General features: G+C 36.3%; 1 protein-coding gene across 2 annotated transcripts in view; it reads left to right on the forward strand.

Annotated features, from left to right (window-relative positions):
* The window catches only part of LOC128703193 (proteasome activator complex subunit 4-like), a 73,498-nt gene that overhangs the window by 970 nt on the left and 53,847 nt on the right, over nt 1-18,681 (forward strand). For both annotated transcript variants that reach the window (XM_070103419.1, XM_070103418.1), the window contains exons 2-4: nt 2,424-2,564; nt 8,029-8,145; nt 15,764-15,817. In XM_070103419.1, coding sequence (XP_069959520.1) covers nt 2,424-2,564; nt 8,029-8,145; nt 15,764-15,817 — 312 coding nt within the window. The remainder of the gene's footprint in view (nt 1-2,423; nt 2,565-8,028; nt 8,146-15,763; nt 15,818-18,681) is intronic.

Here is an 18,681-nt window from a genome sequence, read left to right on the forward strand (position 1 = left end):
TTTAAAAAGTCAGACAAAGGGACTTGTTTCCTCTGGGGCCTTTGGTCATCATATAGGCAACAGAGAGTTTGCATAAATGGGGAGAAATCAGAGTGGGGAAGCATCACGAGTGGTGTTCCTCAGGGATCAGTGTTGGACCTTTTTTTGTTCACAATTTACATAAATGACATGGATGAGGGAATAAATACCAAGTTTGCCAACAACACCAAAATAGGCCATTGAATTAATTATGAGGAGGACATTAGAGTGCTGCAGGAAGATCTGAATAGATTGGTGCAGTGGTCAGAGAAGTGGCAGATGCAGTTTAATATAGACAAATGCAAAGTTCTAAGCTTTGGAAAAGAAAATAAACATGTCACTTATAAAATAAATAATGTAGATCTTAATCATTCTGATTGTGAAAAAAAGATTTAGGAGTTCTGGTTAGCAGGAATCTAAAACCAAGACAACAGTGTGTAAGTGTTAGCAAAAAAGTTACTAGGATTCTTGGCTTCATATCAAAAGTATAAATAACAGGAGTTCTCAGGTAATTTTTAACTCTATATATTGTTGGTTAGGCCTCATTTAGATTATGCTGCATAATTCTGGTCACCATATTACAGATATATATACACTGGGGAAACATACAAAGGAAAATGACAAGATTGATCCTACATATTGAAAATTTTTCCTATGAGGATAGACTGAGGGCCCTGAATCTTCACTCTCTAGAAAGGCATTGAATAAGGGGGGATATGATTGAGGTGTATAATAATAATAATAATTTTATTTTGACATGATACATAGTTTTACAAAGGAATATAATAGTTGGGTGAACATGCCAAAATCCCCTTGAAGGCAGAGCATTTCGGGCAAACAGGAAAACAGGAATAAATAAAGGGGATGTAAATATATTTATTATTTTTTTTATTATCACACTGGCCGATTCCCACCAAGGCAGGGTGGCCCGAAAAAGAAAAACTTTCACCATCATTCACTCCATCACTGTCTTGCCAGAAGGGTGCTTTACACTACAGTTTTTAAACTGCAACATTAACACCCCGTTATATAAATAACGTTAAAAATACCTAACCAAGATAGGACTCGCAATAATGGATTCAAGTTGAAAAAATTTAGATTTAGAAAGGATTTAGGGAAGCACTGGTTTGGTAATAGAGTTGTGGATGAGTGGAGCAAACTCCCGAGTAGCATCATTGAAGCTAAAATGTTGTGTAGTTTTAAAAACAGATTAGACAAATACTTGGGTGGGTGTGAGGTGGACCTGACAAGCTTGGACCAGTAGCCTGCTGCAGTTCTCCTTCATTTGAGCAGGTGTGACTTGGACTGGCCTAGCATAGGCTCATAGGCCTGCTGTAGTGCTCCTTCTTATGTTGTTATAGAAGTATTCAGAGAAGTCTCTGAATTAAAAAAATCACCGACTTAGGCGAGATATCCAGGTGTTAGATTCAGTTACTTTGTAAGATATAAACCACAAGTTATCCAATAATGTAATTTAGGATTATCTTTGGTTAGGTTAAGTTAAATATTGGGTTATTGTTGGTCATAATTATACAAAATTTATATTCATAAAGAGAACTCCTCACTACTAGGAAAATATCTTAAGATTACTCCTGACTGATCAGTGACTTGGGAATGTCTGTGAGATCACCAGAATTCATTAGAGCCAAAAGTGACATTAAGATGATTTAACAAAGCATATATTTAACTGAAGCGGATTCTTTTTGATTAATATTGGAGGGTTATTAATTTTGATAACTCACAAAAAACTGAACATTGTGGCTTATTTCCATTGGGGTCCTTTAGATGTCCTCTCATAGGATGTGACCCTCAGTCATATAACAGTGGGGAATCTACTGCTGTGTGGATAGTCTGTTGGCTTTGGGAATAGCAGGTCACTGACCCCAATGGAATGTGGGCATTTTGCCTTGCCCAGGTTTTCAGCAGTGAGATTCCATCTTGTTGGCATTGCTTGCTTCCTTTCTTTGTTCCCTCTAAATTTAATATCTGAACCCTGGACACCTGGAGATAGGGATGGTTCTGCTATATTGTCCCTTAACAATAATTAATAATTAGTAACATACACCCAGAAGGAGTTGGGGGGGATTTGGAGTGAAGGGCTCTTCATTAAAGAAATTGGAGCTACTTTCCTTTTCCTTGGATCAAACTTGAATGTCTGCCATACCTTGAGTACTGTATGACCCCATTAGGTTGAGAGATTGCCGTGAAAATATAAGTAATAATTAACAATTATTAATATTTATAATTACAATGATGAAAAAACTATAGGTGCATCATGGTGGTAATTATGTTAATATATTTCAGATTTATTATTCACAAATGGTTTCCTTACATGTATAGCTGTTGGTACCATTAAAACATGAAACACAGGTTACAGTCAGTATTAATAAAGTTTACCATTTCAGATTCATCAAGCTTTATGGCTTGTGCTTCTCCAAAGAAGATCACATACTTCTGGTGAAACTTATGTACGAACTGGCAGTCACCTTCAACCAGGAGTTCTGGGTTATGGCCAAATTTGCCCAGATGCTGACAATTTTATTAAAGTAAGTCAGTAAGTTTTTATTTAGACCTCATGCATCAATTTAAAGTTTTACAATGGTTTGATATATGTTGTGCACACTTTAAATACGATAACCTAATAAAGTCAAGCACTGAAACTTGTTTCAGTGGGGATTCTTGTGTTATATAGTTGCAGAGTTGTATTTTAACATAAGCACATAGAAAGCTGTCATATTCTCTACCCTTAGTAATACTAATAAAAGTAAATGAATACAAAAATGACTGTATCAGATTAAAAAATTATTAATATTTTAACAATACAAGATGATCACCATCCTTCCTTTCTGCAGCTTCATTCATTAGATGTTCCTTTGCTTTAATTTTAAATTGTTTTGTAATAAGACTACCCTGCAAATGGTTCAGGTAATACTCTCTAAACCTTTATCCTTGTGTAATAGAAGGCGTTTGGGGCCTAGTCACTATAGTGGGTACCACAAAATTGTGTGTACTCTCTCAGGTATCAAGCTTCTGGCTGTTGCTCCTGACAAATTGGGTATATAGTAAGGAGGAATAACACCTTATAGGAGTGAGGAAGAACCAGTTGTGAGTGGGGGGGGAAGTGCATGGGGCAGTGAGTAAAATGAAAGGGGGTAAAGCAGCTAGGATTGATGGGATAAAGGCAGAAATGTTAAAAGCAGGTGGGAATATAGTTTTGGAGTGGTTAGTGTTTTTATTTAATAAATGTATGGAAGAGAGTAAGGTACCTAGGGATTGGCAGAGAGCATGCATAGTTCCTTTGTATAAAGGCAAAGGGGACAAAAGAGAGTGTAAAAATTATAGGGGAATAAGTCTGTTGACTATACCTGTAGTTATTTTTGATAGAATTATGAGTAAGACAGAGAGCAGGATAGCAGTTGAACAAGGAGGCTTTAGGAAAGGTAGGGGGTGTGTAGACCAAGTGTTTGCAGTGAAACACATAGGTGAACAGTATTTAGATAAGGGTAAAGAGGTTTTTGTGGCATTTATGGATTTGGAAAAGGCATATGATAGGGTGGATAGAGGGGCAATATGGCAGATGTTGCAAATGTATGGAATAGAGGTAGGTTATTGAAAGTGAAAAGTTTTTACGAGGATAGTGAGGCTCAGGTTAGAGTATGTAGGCGAGAGGGGGATTATTTCCCAGTAAGAGTAGGCCTTAGACAGATATGTGATGTCACCATGGTTGTTCAATATATTTATAGATGGAGTAGTAAGAGAAGTGAATGCTTGGGTGTTGGCAAGAGGTGTGGGGTTAAAAGATAAAGAGTCTAGCACAAAGTGGGAGTTGTCACAGTTGCTCTTTGCTGATGACACTGCTTTTGGGAGATTCTGAAGAGAAGTTGCAGAGGTTGGTTGATGATTTGGTAGGGTATGTAAAAGAAGGAAGTTAAAAGTGAATATAGGAAAGAGTAAGGTGATGAGGATAACAAAAATGTTAGGTAACGGAAGATTGGGTATCAGATTGGAAGGAGAGAGTATGGAGGAGGTGAATGTGTTCAGATATTTGGGAGTGGACATGTCAGCGGATGGGTCCATGAAGAATGAGGTGAATCGTAGGATTGACGAGGGGAAAAAGGTGAGTGGTGCACTGAGGAGTCTGTGGAGACATAACTTTATCCATGAAAGCAAAGAGGAGAATGTATGAGAGTATAGTTATACCAACGCTCTTGTATGGGTGTGAGGCATGGGTTGCGAATGTTGCAACAAGAAGAAGGCTGGAGGCATTGGAGATGTCATGTCTGAGGGCAGTGTGTGGTGTGTATATAATGCAGAGAATTAGGAGGAGGTATGGAATTATTGAAGAGGGATTATTGAGATGGTTTGGACATGTAAAGAGGATGGAACAAAATAGAATGACTTCAGGAGTACACAGATCTGTAGTGGAGGGAAGGTGGAGTAGGGGTCAGCCTAGGAAAGGTTGGAGGGAGGGGTTAAAGGTGGTTTTGTGTGCATGGGGCTTGGACTTCCAGCAAGCATGCATGAGCATGTCAGACAGGAGTGAATGGAGACAAATGGTTTTTAGGACTTGACATGCTTTTGGAGTGTAATCTAGGTAACATTTATGAAGGGATTCAGGGAAACCGGCAAGCTGGACTTGAGTCCTGGAGATGGGAAGTACAGTGCCTGCACTCCGAAGGAGGGGTGTTAATGTTGCAGTTTTATAACTGTAGTGTAAGTACGTCTCTGGCAAGACAGTGATGGAGTGAATGATGAAAGTTTTTCTTTTTCGGGCCACCCTGCCTTGGTGGGAGACGGCCGATGTATTAATAAAATAAAAATAAAAATTATGGTGATATACCAATAACCAGCACATTGGAGAGAGAAGCTTATGATGACACTTCAGTCAGATTTAGACCATTTACAGAGTCACACTAACACAAAAGAGTTGGGGGGGGGACAAAAATAGGACGAAGAGAGAAAGAAAAGGAGTAGTGGTAGTGGTAATGCTGGTAGTGGAAGTAGTAATAGAAATAATAATGGTAGTAGAAAATAAGAAGAGTAGCACAAGAGATAAAGGGGAGTGAAAGGTGAAGGGAGGCAATAGTAGTGATAGTAGTAGTAGTAGTAGAAGTGGAGTAAGTCTAAGGACAAGAAAAAAGAGCACTGCTGGAGAGCTAAGACCAAAAAAAGCAGGAGTGGGGGAGAACTGAAGGACAGAACACACTTAGGCAGAAGGGAAAAAATAGGAAAGGATAAGAGGCAGGGAGAGGAGGAGGAAGGAAGGATCAGGTCAAATCACGAGTGTTCTTAAGCTTGGAGCATTTGACAATGTAATGAGAAAGGAAGGCATCAGCAGAGACAAAGCCAAGACTAAGATTCATACACTTGGAAAGTTGTGTATAAGGGATTCTTTAACAAGACAGCAACTGTTAAGGCTACCTCTAGTCGTTTTGCACACAACTTTTCTAGTATACACAGCTTTCCTAGTATACACAGCTTTCCTAGTATACACAACTATCCTAGTATGAATCTTAGTCCTGGTTTTGTCTCTATAGATGCTTACCTTTCTAGTTACATTTTCAGATGCTCCAAACTTTAGAACACTCATGACTTGATCTGATCCTGTCTTCTCCTCTTCTTCCTACCTCTTCTCCTTTCCACCACCGAAACTGCTGCCACCACCGTCACCGCCGCTGCCGCCACCGCCACCACCACTGTAGTGGTACCTTGATTTACGAGTGCCCCAACCTAGGAGTTTTCCGAGTTATGAGTCGTCACTCAGTCGATTTTTTGCTTTGAGTTGTGAGCCGAAATCTGAGTTACGAGCGACCTTTAGATATGCCACCACTAGTTGGCGCAGTGAACGCCACAACATCCGCCCAGCATCCCAGCGTTTTGTGCTTTTTGTGCAGTTATTTTGCCAAATTTCTTTTTTCTAACCATGGGTCCTATGAAAGTAAGTGCAAAGGACGGTGCTGAGAAGAAGAGGATGATGATATCCATTGAATTAAAGCATGAAATCATAGAAAAACAGGAGCCAGGTGTGCGTGAAGTCGACTTAGCGAGGCAGTATGAGCATAGAACTTCGTACCTTATGCCTTCTCTGTGAGAAGGCACAAGGCATTTACGCTGATTTACTTCCGGGATATTCCCCCCCCAAGTTGGGGGGGGGATTCCGAGAAAATTGCTGTTGTTTGTGTTTTCCTTATGAAACTAGTGATCTAGTGCAGTTAGCCTCAGGAGTGGCTGCCACCGCTCTTTACATAATGACATTTTATACGTTCTAGAGTATATATCATGTTTCTATGCTATTTATATTCTTTCTTATGTCATATTAGATCAATTGTGATACATAAATAAGCCGTAGATTTGATATTAGCATTATATTAAAGTAGTATTTTCTCCTGCTTCCCGAGAACCAGGAATTCTGCTGGAACAGATTAATGGCATTTCAGTTAATTTCAATGAGGGAAATTTATTTGATGCACATTGTATGAGCAAATTGAGTTACGAGCTCAGTCGTGGAATGAATTAAACTTGTAAGTCAGGGTACCACTGTACTACTACTGCTACTGAATTACTACTACTATTGCTACTACCACTGCTATTGCCTCCCTTCACTCCCCTTTCTATCTCTTCTGCCACTAAAACTACTCTCCCTACTTTCTACTATCACTACTACTTCCACTACCAGCATTACCACTACTACTTTTTCTCCTCTCTTTGTCCCGTTCCTGTCCCACTCGCCTATATATATACTGGCTCCCTCACTCTTGTGTGTTAATACTTTGTAAATGGTCCAAGTTGGACCAAAATGCCATCATAAGCTTTTCTCCCCTATTTATTTATTTATTTATTTATTTTTATTTATTATAAATTTGAGCGCACACACAGAGGTACAAAAAAATACAGATAAGAGCAGCATGCCAAAGCCACTTATACTATGCATAGCATTACGGGCTGGCTTAGAATTAACTTAAGATTAACTAAGCAATGATGAAGTCAGTGATAAAACATTAATGTAAACAGATTACTATAAAGCTCAAGTGAGTATTACAAAGACAGGTCATATGGTTGCATTCAGTCATATGAAGGATTCTGTTAGGTAGTGTATTTAAAAAATAATAAAGTTAGATTCGGTTTTAGGTTTAACATTTATGTGATATAATTGTGAGAAACATTTAAGATATACAATTTATAAGGTTCAGTTATTCAGTATTTATTTGGTTTTGGGTGAGTAAGTGATCTTTGAGTAGAGACTTGAATTTATAAACAGGTAGTGTTTCTTTTATATTTACAGGTAATGAATTCCAGATTTTAGGGCCTTTTATGTGCATTGAGTTTTTGCATAGTGTGAGATGAACACGAGGAACATCAAAGAGTGATCTGTGCCTTGTGTTATGGTCATGTGTTCTGTTGAGGTTGGCAAGGAGATGTTTGAGGGGAGGGTTAATATCAGAGTTAAGTGTTCTATGTATGTAATAGGTGCAGTAATAAGTATGGATGTTTTGTATGGTGAGTAGGTTTAGTGTATTGAATATTGGTGGAGTGTGCTGCCTGTAGTGAGAATTTGTTATCATTCTAACTGCAGCCTTTTGTTGGGTAATTAGTGGTCTGAGATGGTTAATTGTTGTTGAGCCCCATGCACAAATTCCGTAGGTGAGATAGGGGTAAATAAGAGAGTGATATAGGGCCAGGAGGGCTGACTGTGGAACATAGTACCTATGTGCGGGTTATTTGTGTGTGCCAGTCATGGTATTGTCTTCTTATTCATTATTGTGATTAACAATAAAAGACAGTTCTGTAATAACAAACTTTGTCAATTGTTTCTTAATCAGACAACACAGCAGATTTTGAGCAGATTTTGTCCTATATTTCCAAAGTCCTTAATTCGATGTTTGTTAAATTAAACTTTTACTACTGTTTATTAATTTTACCTGGCAGTTTGCCTTTAAATATTTAAAGCAACTTGTGAAACCATCAGTAATTGAAGCAAGAGTAAATTATCAGGAAAGTTTATTCCAACAGGAAGAAGGAGCTGTTAGCTCCAGGTGAGCTGATTTTGGAGTGGCGTCCACTCTACGACCTGTACAACAGTCTATTTTACAACTCGTACAATGCAATTGGGATGTTAATGCTGCCATCGTAAGTTGTCTTCTAACCTTTGGGTTTGGTTGTCACTAGATTGTAGTGTGACTTAATAGTAGAGTAGCCTAGTCACAAATTAGTTGCCATAGTAAATGTGTTGTGTTTCAGAAATTGTCACCAGAAGACCAATATTTAAGAACATTTGGTGAAAGAAATTTAATAATGAATGATAGTTTTTGATGTTTTAGAAGGCCTACATGTTGTATTGTAAAATGTACATAATGTACTACAATGTTATGTTGCAATAAGTGTTGTAAAAAAAATTGTCTTTATTTTAATGTCATGATTAGAATCATAGACATTAAGCAGAGTGCATTTGTTTAGAAAGAATAAGCTTCATTTGAGTAGATAGGTAAGAAGATTAATCCCCATCAGTGACTTTCTCATAACTCTGCAATTTTATGAACAAATATTATCTTTAAGATCTACCTTATATTCAGATTGAAGCAGTATTTAATAGGGCTGCCATTAATAAAGAATTTTTTGATTTTAAGCATCATAGACAACACAGTTAGATGTTTGCTCTAGAGCTTGACTACCTTGTGCAGGATAAAAACATGAATTATTCTCAGATTTAAAGGTCAGTGGTCAGAAACAGCTGGATTGTTATTTATTTAAGGACAGTGCTATTCCCTTGCGGGTCATTCAGAGCTGTATGGCAATGTTGAGGCTGATGGTTGAGGAAGAATATGCAGAAATGTTGAAGGTGAGGACAAAAGCAAAAGGAAGGTGCAGTATATCATTGTCAGTTAAAAATCACACTGAGTCTGTATTAAGGTCACACTCGGAGAGGAGGGCAGGCAGAGTACAGTAAACACATCGGGATATTAGAGGTAAGGTAAAAAAGGTGTTACAACTTGTCAACATGGCTTGATAGTTCCTGCATAGTGGCACTTGGTGCCCTCCCATGAGATAACCATGTGCAAGTGGTGCAACCAACACGAATGCATGACAGTACTGTTTTCTTCTATTATACCAGAGATCCAGGTGTGCCTTCATTAAAAACTGTTGGCCACTAATACAGGGCAGTGCTGCCACTAGTGATGGCAGTGCTGTTATAGTGATAGTACAATTACTAAAAACAGTATAAAAGTAGCAACCACCTGTGGAAGACTGAAAGGTCCAGAACTGAGGAAAGCACTGAGTGTGCAAGTTGATCTGTAGACCCATCTTCCAACACATTCCCACCCAGATAATTAAGTTCATTCATTTTCTCCATATTCCTAACCTCTGTTTTAACTTCCAATTTTTAATTGTGTAGACCTTAATCTCATTGCCCTGCCCTTTTCAATACATATTTACTTTTAAATTCCATATTTTCACACTCTTCTCAGCCTCATTAAATTTTTAAACTGCTCTGAATCTTCCAAAAGCAATGTGTCATCAGCAAAAAGCAACTGTTAAACTTCTCAGTTTATATTGGTTTAATTTTCTATTTTAGTCCACACTTCTTCCTAACACAAGCACTCACTTCCTTTATGACTCTTTATTTTTTAACACGTAGGTATTTCCCACCAAGGCAGTGTGACCAAAAAAGAAGAAACATTTTCATCATCATTCACTCCATCACTGTCTTACTAGAGGCATGCCGATACTACAGTTTAAAAACTGCAGCATATCTCCACCCCTCCTTCAGAGTGCAGGCACTGAACTTAGCACCTCCAGGATTCAAGTCCAGCTAACAGGCTTCCTTGAATCCCTTCGTAAATGTTACTTTGCTCATACCCCAACAGCACATCTAGTCATAAAAACTACTTGCCTCCACTCACTCCTATCTAATATGCTCATGCACACTCTCTGGAAGCCCAAGGCCCTCGCACACACATTAAGCATTATGCAATGAATATCACACCACTGTTTCACCTTGACTGGAAAATACTCTCCTATATATTTTAAACTGAGTCTCACCCTACTTAACAAATTTATTTACAGCTTTTATCAATCTTCCACCTATTCCATACATTTGCAACATCTGCCACATTATTTCCCAATCCACTTCTGTTATTTGCAGTTTCCAGGCATGTGATTAGAGTGGATATTCTTTGGTTCACAAATGATACAATAAGGGATAACACGAGACTTTGTAGGCCAAACTTTTATTGGGACAACATTGCGATCTGTGTAAGTTTATATCATGTCATGATAATGATCTATACAGATCAAAACACTGATCCAATAATAGCTTGTCAGGTATCTTTGAAGGGGTGACTTTAAGTGGTTTCCCAAATGTTGTTTTTCTTCCTTCAAGGCTTTAGTTTATAACTTGAGAATACCTCGAATCTTTCCCAATAACTTGGGAAAGATTTGAGCAACTACTGGCATGTTCAGGTTCCCTTTAGTCACTTTTATATTGATCTTTCTTCATTTGCTTTCTATGTGAAACTTTTAACACTTGATGTATCCTGCTTAAAAGAAAGTTAAGATTGTTATTAGTTTGTGCAGGTTCCATTTTGCTATTTTTTTGTTTAAAATTATATATTGTTCTCTGAAATAGTTTGTGCTTCTTCGGAATTTGTTTTAATGGCTGGCCAAGATGGTATACAATGAGTTCAGGCTTTATAGGTACAATTTTTATTTTTTCATCAAGTCGGCAGTCTCCCACCAATGCAGGGCGACCCAAAAAGAAAGAAAATCCCCAAAAAGAAAATACTTTCATCATCATTCAACACTTTCACCTCACTCATACATAATCACTGTCTTTGCAGAGGTGCTCAGATACGAAAGTTTAGAAGTCCCTCCAAACTGTCAATATCCCTGACCCCGCCCCCCTTTAAAGTGCAGGCATTGTACATCCCATTTCCAGGACTCGAATCCTTTCACTAAATACATGTATTACCTTGCTCACATTCCAACAGCTCGTCAATTCCCGAAAACCATTCATCTCCATTTACTCCTATCTAACACGCTCACACGCTTTCTGGAAGTCCAAGCCCCTTGCCCACAAAACCTCTTTTACCCCCTCCCTCCAACCTTTTCGAGGACAATCTCTACCCCCCCTTTCCTTCCCCTACAGATTTATACACTCTCCAAGTCATTCTACTTTGATCCATTCTCTCTAAATGGCCAAACCACCTCAACAACCCCTCTTCAGCCCTCTTGACTAATACTTTTAGTAACTCCACACCACCACCTATTTCCACACTCTGAATTCTCTGCATAATATTTACACCACACAGGACATATCCACACACAGAACATCACTGCCTCCAGCCGCCTCCTTGCTGCTGCTTTTACAACCCAAGCTTCACACCCATATAAGAGTGTTGGTACCACTATACTTTCATACATTCCCTTCTTTGCCTCCATAGATAACGTTTTTTTTTTTTGTCTCCACAGATACCTCGACGCACCGTTCGCCTTTTTTCCTTCATCAGTTTTATGGTTAGCCTCATCCTTCATAAACCCATCCACTGACATGTCAACTCCCAAATATCTGAAAACATTCACTTCTTCCATACTCCCTCTCTCCAATGTGATATCCAATTTTTCTTTATCTAAATCTTTTGATACCCTCATCACCTTACTCTTATCTATGTTCACTTTCAACTTTCTACCTTTACACACCCTCCCAAACTCGTCTACTAACCTTTGCAACTTTTCTTTAAAATCTCCCATGAGCACAGTATCATCAGCAAAAAGTAACTGTGTCAACTCCCATTTTGTACTTGATTCCCCATAATTTAATCCCACTCCTCTCCCCAACACCTGAGCACTTACTTCTTTTACAACCCCATCTATAAATATACTAAACAACCATTGTGACATTACACATCCCTGTCTAAATAATAAATAATAAACTTGGAATTGTTGGTTTCTGAGCAGTAACCGGAGGATTCCAGTTCTGATCAGCCTCCAACACTAAACTCTAATGTACCTTAGAGAAATTTTTGGATTTATCTTGGGTGCCAATTTTATTGAAATTGTGGAAATCAAAATATTGGTTTTTGTGCAATAATTTGTGAATGCTTCGTCCGGTTGACTTCAAGCATTTATCTCTTGCTGTATATTAGAGGAAGCCTTGAATTGTTATTGTACTGTGTTGGTAACAATTTGCAGAATTTTACTTAACCCCCCGAGTTCTTCAGTTCTGGCAACTCATAGAGGGATGTCAACTTCCAGTGTCTTAAAGAGAAACATCAAATATTTCTTTCTCATAGGATTGTAGAGAATTTGTAATAAAATATAACTGAGAAAAAAATGAAAACTATAGAACAATCGTATTTATAGCATTTTTAAATTTCAAGATTTTTAACTTAAGAATGCTTCATAAAATTTGCTTTAACTTGGTAAAGCAAAAGTTGCACATATCACCCAAATACTTGGTATAGTATAAGTCGTGTATTAATCATGATTTTTATGGGTGCATTGCTGAAGCATTGTATGAAGTCAAAATACATTATGTAATAGCCTTGTAATCTTCCATAGAAAAATTTATGAGCTGGAATTAAGTCGTCTTAATAAATTTTTTCAAGTTACTTGAGGAGTTTATGTAGGAGTTTGTGTAATGTTAAGGTATTAGTGAAAAGAAATGTATCAGAATATAAGGGTGCCAACACTTGTTAATATGAGACGTGGGCTTTGATTCTTGCGGTGAAGAGGAAGTTAAAGGCAGTGGAGATTTCATGTTTGAGATCAGTGTGTTCTGTAAATATTATGCAGAGCATAAGGAGCACGAAAATTAGGAGATGGTGTGAAGGAGGGATTGTTAAGATTGATTACTTATTATTTAGAAATAATGCAGCAGAATAGATTGGCCAAGAGGGTGTATGAATCTTGTGGTAAATGGGAGGAAGTGTAGGGGACATCCCAGAAATAGTTGAGAAAGAGGGGGTGAAAAAAGAGGTTTTAAATGATAGGGGAGTAAGTATCCAGCAGGCGTGTGAGCTTAGTAGAACAGAGCAAGTGACTTGATGTTGGAGTGTGAGCAAGACAACATTTATGAAGGAATTCAGTGAAACTTGTTAGATGGATTTAAGCTCTCAGTGTGGAAGTACAAATTGTGCAATTTGAAGGATGGGCAGGAATTATGCTGTTCAAAGGTTCATTTAAATTATGATGTCTGTGCACTTCTTACTAGACTGCTATTGAATGAGTGAGTGTGTCAACACTGCCATGGTAGGAAACAACCAGTGTTGTAGTAAAAAAAAAACTCTGGAATAGTTATCTAATTTACTTAATGTGCAGTACTCCACACATTATGTTACTGTAATGGTATTTTTTTCAACGAACCAGTAGTATCCCACTGAGGTAGGGTGACCTAAAATGAAAAACCAAAGTTTTTCTTTTTAAATTTAGTAATTCATACAGGAGAAGGGTTTTGTAATGGTATGTGATTAATAATTCAACATCTCTACAGTTATGAGGACAACACCAAATAGTTGAACAGGGACCTCAGATTATTAAATATTAAAAGTATTTTATTAAGGCCACCTTTTTGGGAATAATAAAATACTGGTATAGGAAGGCCCCACTTATACATCAGGTCAGGTTTTGGGCTACTGCTGTAAAGTAAAAATCGTAGTTTTTTTTCACTTTCAAATGTATGTATATAAAAGCCTATCATATATTAATTGAACAATAGAACTAGGCCTAAAAGATGTATACAGTAGAACCTCTGTATTTGGATGCAACTTTATTCATAAAATCCAGTATTTGGAAAAAATTAGAGGGGGAGAAGGTACCGATATTCCCAACTGTCACTATATTCGAAACGCCTGTTTTTTGAGTTCTTGGAATTCAGTTGTTATTTTTTGTATAAGCTTTGTGTTATATTTATTTTATTATTGAAAATATGTGGTCATGGCCCTGAATAAGAATGGTGAAGGAAAAAAACTAAAAATAAGCTATAAGACCCACCATTGAACTGAAAAAGGAACTTGATTCAATATTAAGAAAATTCAATATTCAAAACACACTCAAGAACAAATTAATTGTGAATACAGAGGTTCCATGTTCACAGTAGATATTACTTATCTGAAAATATTTTAATTCTTAGCTGATAGTGGGTGGTTAATATATTTGTTGTAGGAAGTCTGAATAAGTGAAAAATGGGTATGAATGAAACAGTTGCATTAGTGAAATGCTGGACAGTTGGGCCCACCTGTATACAGGTGTCCCAGCAAATTCACTGAAGACTGTGATTCTACAGGTCCTGCTAAAGTAGTAACCATAAATTTTGATAGAGATATGGGTTCAGTGTGTGTTTCAAGAGATCATATCTCTGTAATATGACTCCAGAAGAGAAAAAAGGTTTGGGCATGATAAAGCCACTGACCCAGAAAAATGTTTCATAATTTAATCTATTTGTGGGTTGTCTATCAATAAAATGTTAGATAATTGAAAGTTTCTAATAAGGAAGCCAGTGAATTTGTATGGATGACTGTTCTTGTAATTAAAAGTGTACCAGTGTATAAGTTAGAGAGAATTATACCATACATAAATGGTTCTGTAGAAACACCTCTGTACAATACTATATGACCTTACAATATCTTATTATTCCTGAGAATGATGTCTTGGAGAAACATCAGATAAACTGAGGTCATTCTGTCTTTCTTGTTTGTTCTGTTAAGTTGTCCACAGTCAACCTCCTGATTTGGATCTAGAGTTCTGAGGACTCAGGTGGTCACTCTAGTTTAGATGAATGTTCTTTGCATTATACTCAACATGCTCAATAATTTGCAAACAGGTGAAATTATTTACAAACATTATCTCTCAGTACACAGCAGGATTCGAACCTGCATACTCAGCATCAAAGTACACAGTACATTTATCCACATAATCTAACTCTGGCAGCATGGATAAAGTACTATGTACTCTGTTGCCAAGTTTGTAGGTTCAGTTCCTGCTGTGGCCTGAGAGGTAATGTTTGTAAATACTGTATATAATTCTTATGTGTTTTCCCTAGTTTGGTTCGTTAATTTGCTGGTTAATTTTCTGAATAAAGTCGTTTCATCAGTCGTTGTTTCTGTAGTAATGATATTTTTTCCTTCAAGATAAAGTTGATATAAATCAGACTGGCTGATTAAATCCTCCTCAAGCCATTATTGTCTGATAAGCTGTTAATTCCCACTGTTTTTTGACTCGTGTTCCCCATAGCGATTTAATTATAAAATTGTATTATATATATATATATATAGATATATATATATATAGATTAGATATATATAGTGTATACACATGTTCATGTGTTAGGTATACTTTATAATTAATGTTTAAATGTTCAACCTGAATATATTGTAATTTTTCAGATTTATTATAACCGTTGTAATTTTTGTTTTGTAAAATTTTTATAAATGGCCATTTCACTCATATTTATTTAAGAACAATTTATTTTAATTTTAATATCTTTCAAGCATAAAAAGTATTTATCTGTCAGAGTTCATTCCAATAATGGCTTGCTAAGTAAGATGTTCATGACTGTGTTTAAAATTAAGTCAAATTATTGTCATTAGTAAGAGAAGAATGACTTCTCTTTTTTTTATTTCTTTCTAAATTATAGTAAATTAATTTCTCCTGGTTAAAATTGTTTATCTGTTGAAATCAAATGAATCAGTCATGTGATTGATCACGAGCCTCACTCTTTATCTTACGATCCCACCGTCATGACTCCTTTCAGGCGGACCAGGAGGGCTGCCAGTCGTTTGTTTAGCCGTAGGAAGGGAGATACATCGTAAGTTACGCACAGCCATCTTACTCTTTCCTACTACTTCCTCAGCAGCACTTTGAAGGTGTCTGATTAACTTATTGTGAAATAATCAGCATATTTTATCCAGAAGGTATTTCATCATTTACGAAACACAATTGTGAGATAGTTAGAATATTTTACCAAGAAGGTATTTCATCATTTACGAAACACAATTGTGAAATAGTTAGAATATTTTACCAAGAAGGTATTTCATCATTTATGAAACACAATTGTAAAATAATCAGAATATTTTATCCATAAGGTATTTTATCATTTATGAAACACACACCTAAAATAAACATCGTTATTTTACGTTTGTATTAGATTCATGTAAAGATACAAATTTTCATGTGTCAAATTAAGCGATCTTGTCTCAAAGTCGGATTGGTCCACTCCCAACAGCTATAATTCAGTAGTCACTAGTTTATCTGAAGAGACATTGTTATAGCGAAATAGTAATTATTTAGACTGCTCAATAGATTTGTTTTAAACGGCCATTTAAATGCGAATTTATCTAATGTTGATCATGTAGGAAGAAGTCTTGAGTGTGTGACCACACTTCTGTAGTGTTGGTCTTTGAAGATTGTTTAGTATGTAGTACACAGCCCACTACAACTCAAAAATAGTTTGGACCTCAGCCTCTTATTCTGTATTTTCCAGAAAGCTAAAATTGGAGATAATGGCTGACCAACATGTCATAAAAAATCCATATTTTAAGATTAATTTTTGTATATAAAGCATATACAAAAATGCATCAAATTAACTGAATTGTTTAATAATTCCGACAGCAGATTCATTCCCTATTACCAATTTGCCAGAATGTATGTCTTTACTACTAATTTCTACTAAAAATATGCGCCATGTAATCTTATACAAAACAGAAGAGGAGATGAAAATTAAGAAGAAATTCAGTCTTCATTACCAATTGGTCACACAAAATTAAGTACACTTCTTTATAAAAAAAATATTACCTTGAATGAGCACAAACTGCACCAAATGATAGTATAACATAAATGCATTTAAATTAGTGCTAAAAGTGCATTAATAATAACAGGTGGAGAAGAGGTGTAAAAGATGAGTCCTTTCAATATCAGAATTTTGCTTGACATTGAAATTTCAAATTATTATTATTATTATTATTGTTATTATTATTATAATTATTATTATCTGAATTGGGGCCCTGTTTGTTTCATGGCATCGTAAGATTTTCAACATTCAAATTTTTTAGGTAACATTAGTGTGAGGGTCTTGCAAAGTTTTAGTGGCCAATTTTCAGTTTAGGAAATGTCTTTTCATTGAGAAAATTTCTAGTTTTATGAAGTTATGATAGTTTTAAAAAACTATTATTATGCTGGTAGTATTTTTATAAGGCATTCAGTGTGCTGTACATAATAAATGAGTCCTGTTCTCTGGTACATAATTTGCTTTATTACATTATGACTTTGACACACCTATTTTGGCATAGAAAATATAAATTAATGATAAGGCAACTGATACAAATACCATTTTTGAAATGTATTTTAAATATCAAGGAAGGAGTATTTTTGGTCACGAGTTGATCATTTCTCACCAAGGCCAGAAGGCAGCACACTAACCAGTACTCTCCCTAGTTATTTTTCCACAGCTGCCTTTTAAAGCAATTGTTTCACTTTTGTCATGATTATTCGCATTAGCTCTTTCTACAAATATAAAAAAAATAGAGTAAATATCTAAATAAAATTCCTCATTTTAAGTTTATATTTTATGCCAAATAAAAATGTATTTAACTTTGGATATCCAAGAATTTATAATAAAATAAATTATATATTTTAGAGCATGACTGTCATTTGTTATGCTTATACTGTACATTAAATGGCTTTATACATGTTCCATTTAACACTGAAAGAAGCAAGCTTAATAGTATGTATTGCATATATTTGTGCATGTGTAATTTTTAATGCATTAGTTGTTTCTCACCAGGTATGGTGACTCAAAGAATGAAAGGACATCGGTATTGCTCATTCCTTAGCTCTCTTTTCGGAAGTGCATAAATAGTACTTTTCAGATAATCGTCTGAACTGCAACATCTCTAATCTTTCAAACTACAAGCACTGAACTTTGCTCCTCTAGAACTCCAGTGTGACTTACCAGTTTACCAAAGCCCCTTCATAAATATTATCTTGTTTGCACTCCAGCAGCATGTAAAATCCCAAAAACCATTAGTTTCCACTCACTCTGGTCTAATGTACTCACACATGCCTGCTGGATTCTCACTCTGCTACCATTCAAAATCTATGTTACCTCTTCTCTAATCCTTCCTGGGATGACTCCTACCACTCCTTCCATCCACCACAAAAATTGTTGGTCAGCCTATATTGCTTCTTTCTTTTTATATTGGCAAGACATTTTGACATCCCATCATGACTTCGTGTCTTCACTCCTTATTCTCTATAATATTCACACCACACATTTATATCAAACACATCTCCACTGCCCTCAGCCTCTTTCTCACTGCAACTTTCCAAGACCATTTCTCACACTTTTCTGCCTCCACTGATAAGCTGTTCTTTTCATAGCCTCCTTAACACCCCAAGCTACCTTCTGTCTCTTATCTATTGTGTGATTTGCCTCATTATTTTCTTAGACATATCTATAGGCATATCTAAGTACATTTAATATATCCATATGCCTTCTCTCTAGCCTAATGTTTACTATGTCATTACCTTATGACTCACACCACCTTCCTCTTCTGTATGTATACTTTCAACTTCCTTCTTCTACATATCTTCTCAAACTCTTTTACCAACTGCTGCAGCTTCTTTTCAGAATCACACAAATATTTGTCATCGGCAAAAAAGTAACTGTGACAC

This window comes from Cherax quadricarinatus, chromosome 85 (genome assembly GCF_038502225.1).
Source record: "Cherax quadricarinatus isolate ZL_2023a chromosome 85, ASM3850222v1, whole genome shotgun sequence".
Lineage (NCBI taxonomy): Eukaryota > Metazoa > Arthropoda > Malacostraca > Decapoda > Parastacidae > Cherax > Cherax quadricarinatus.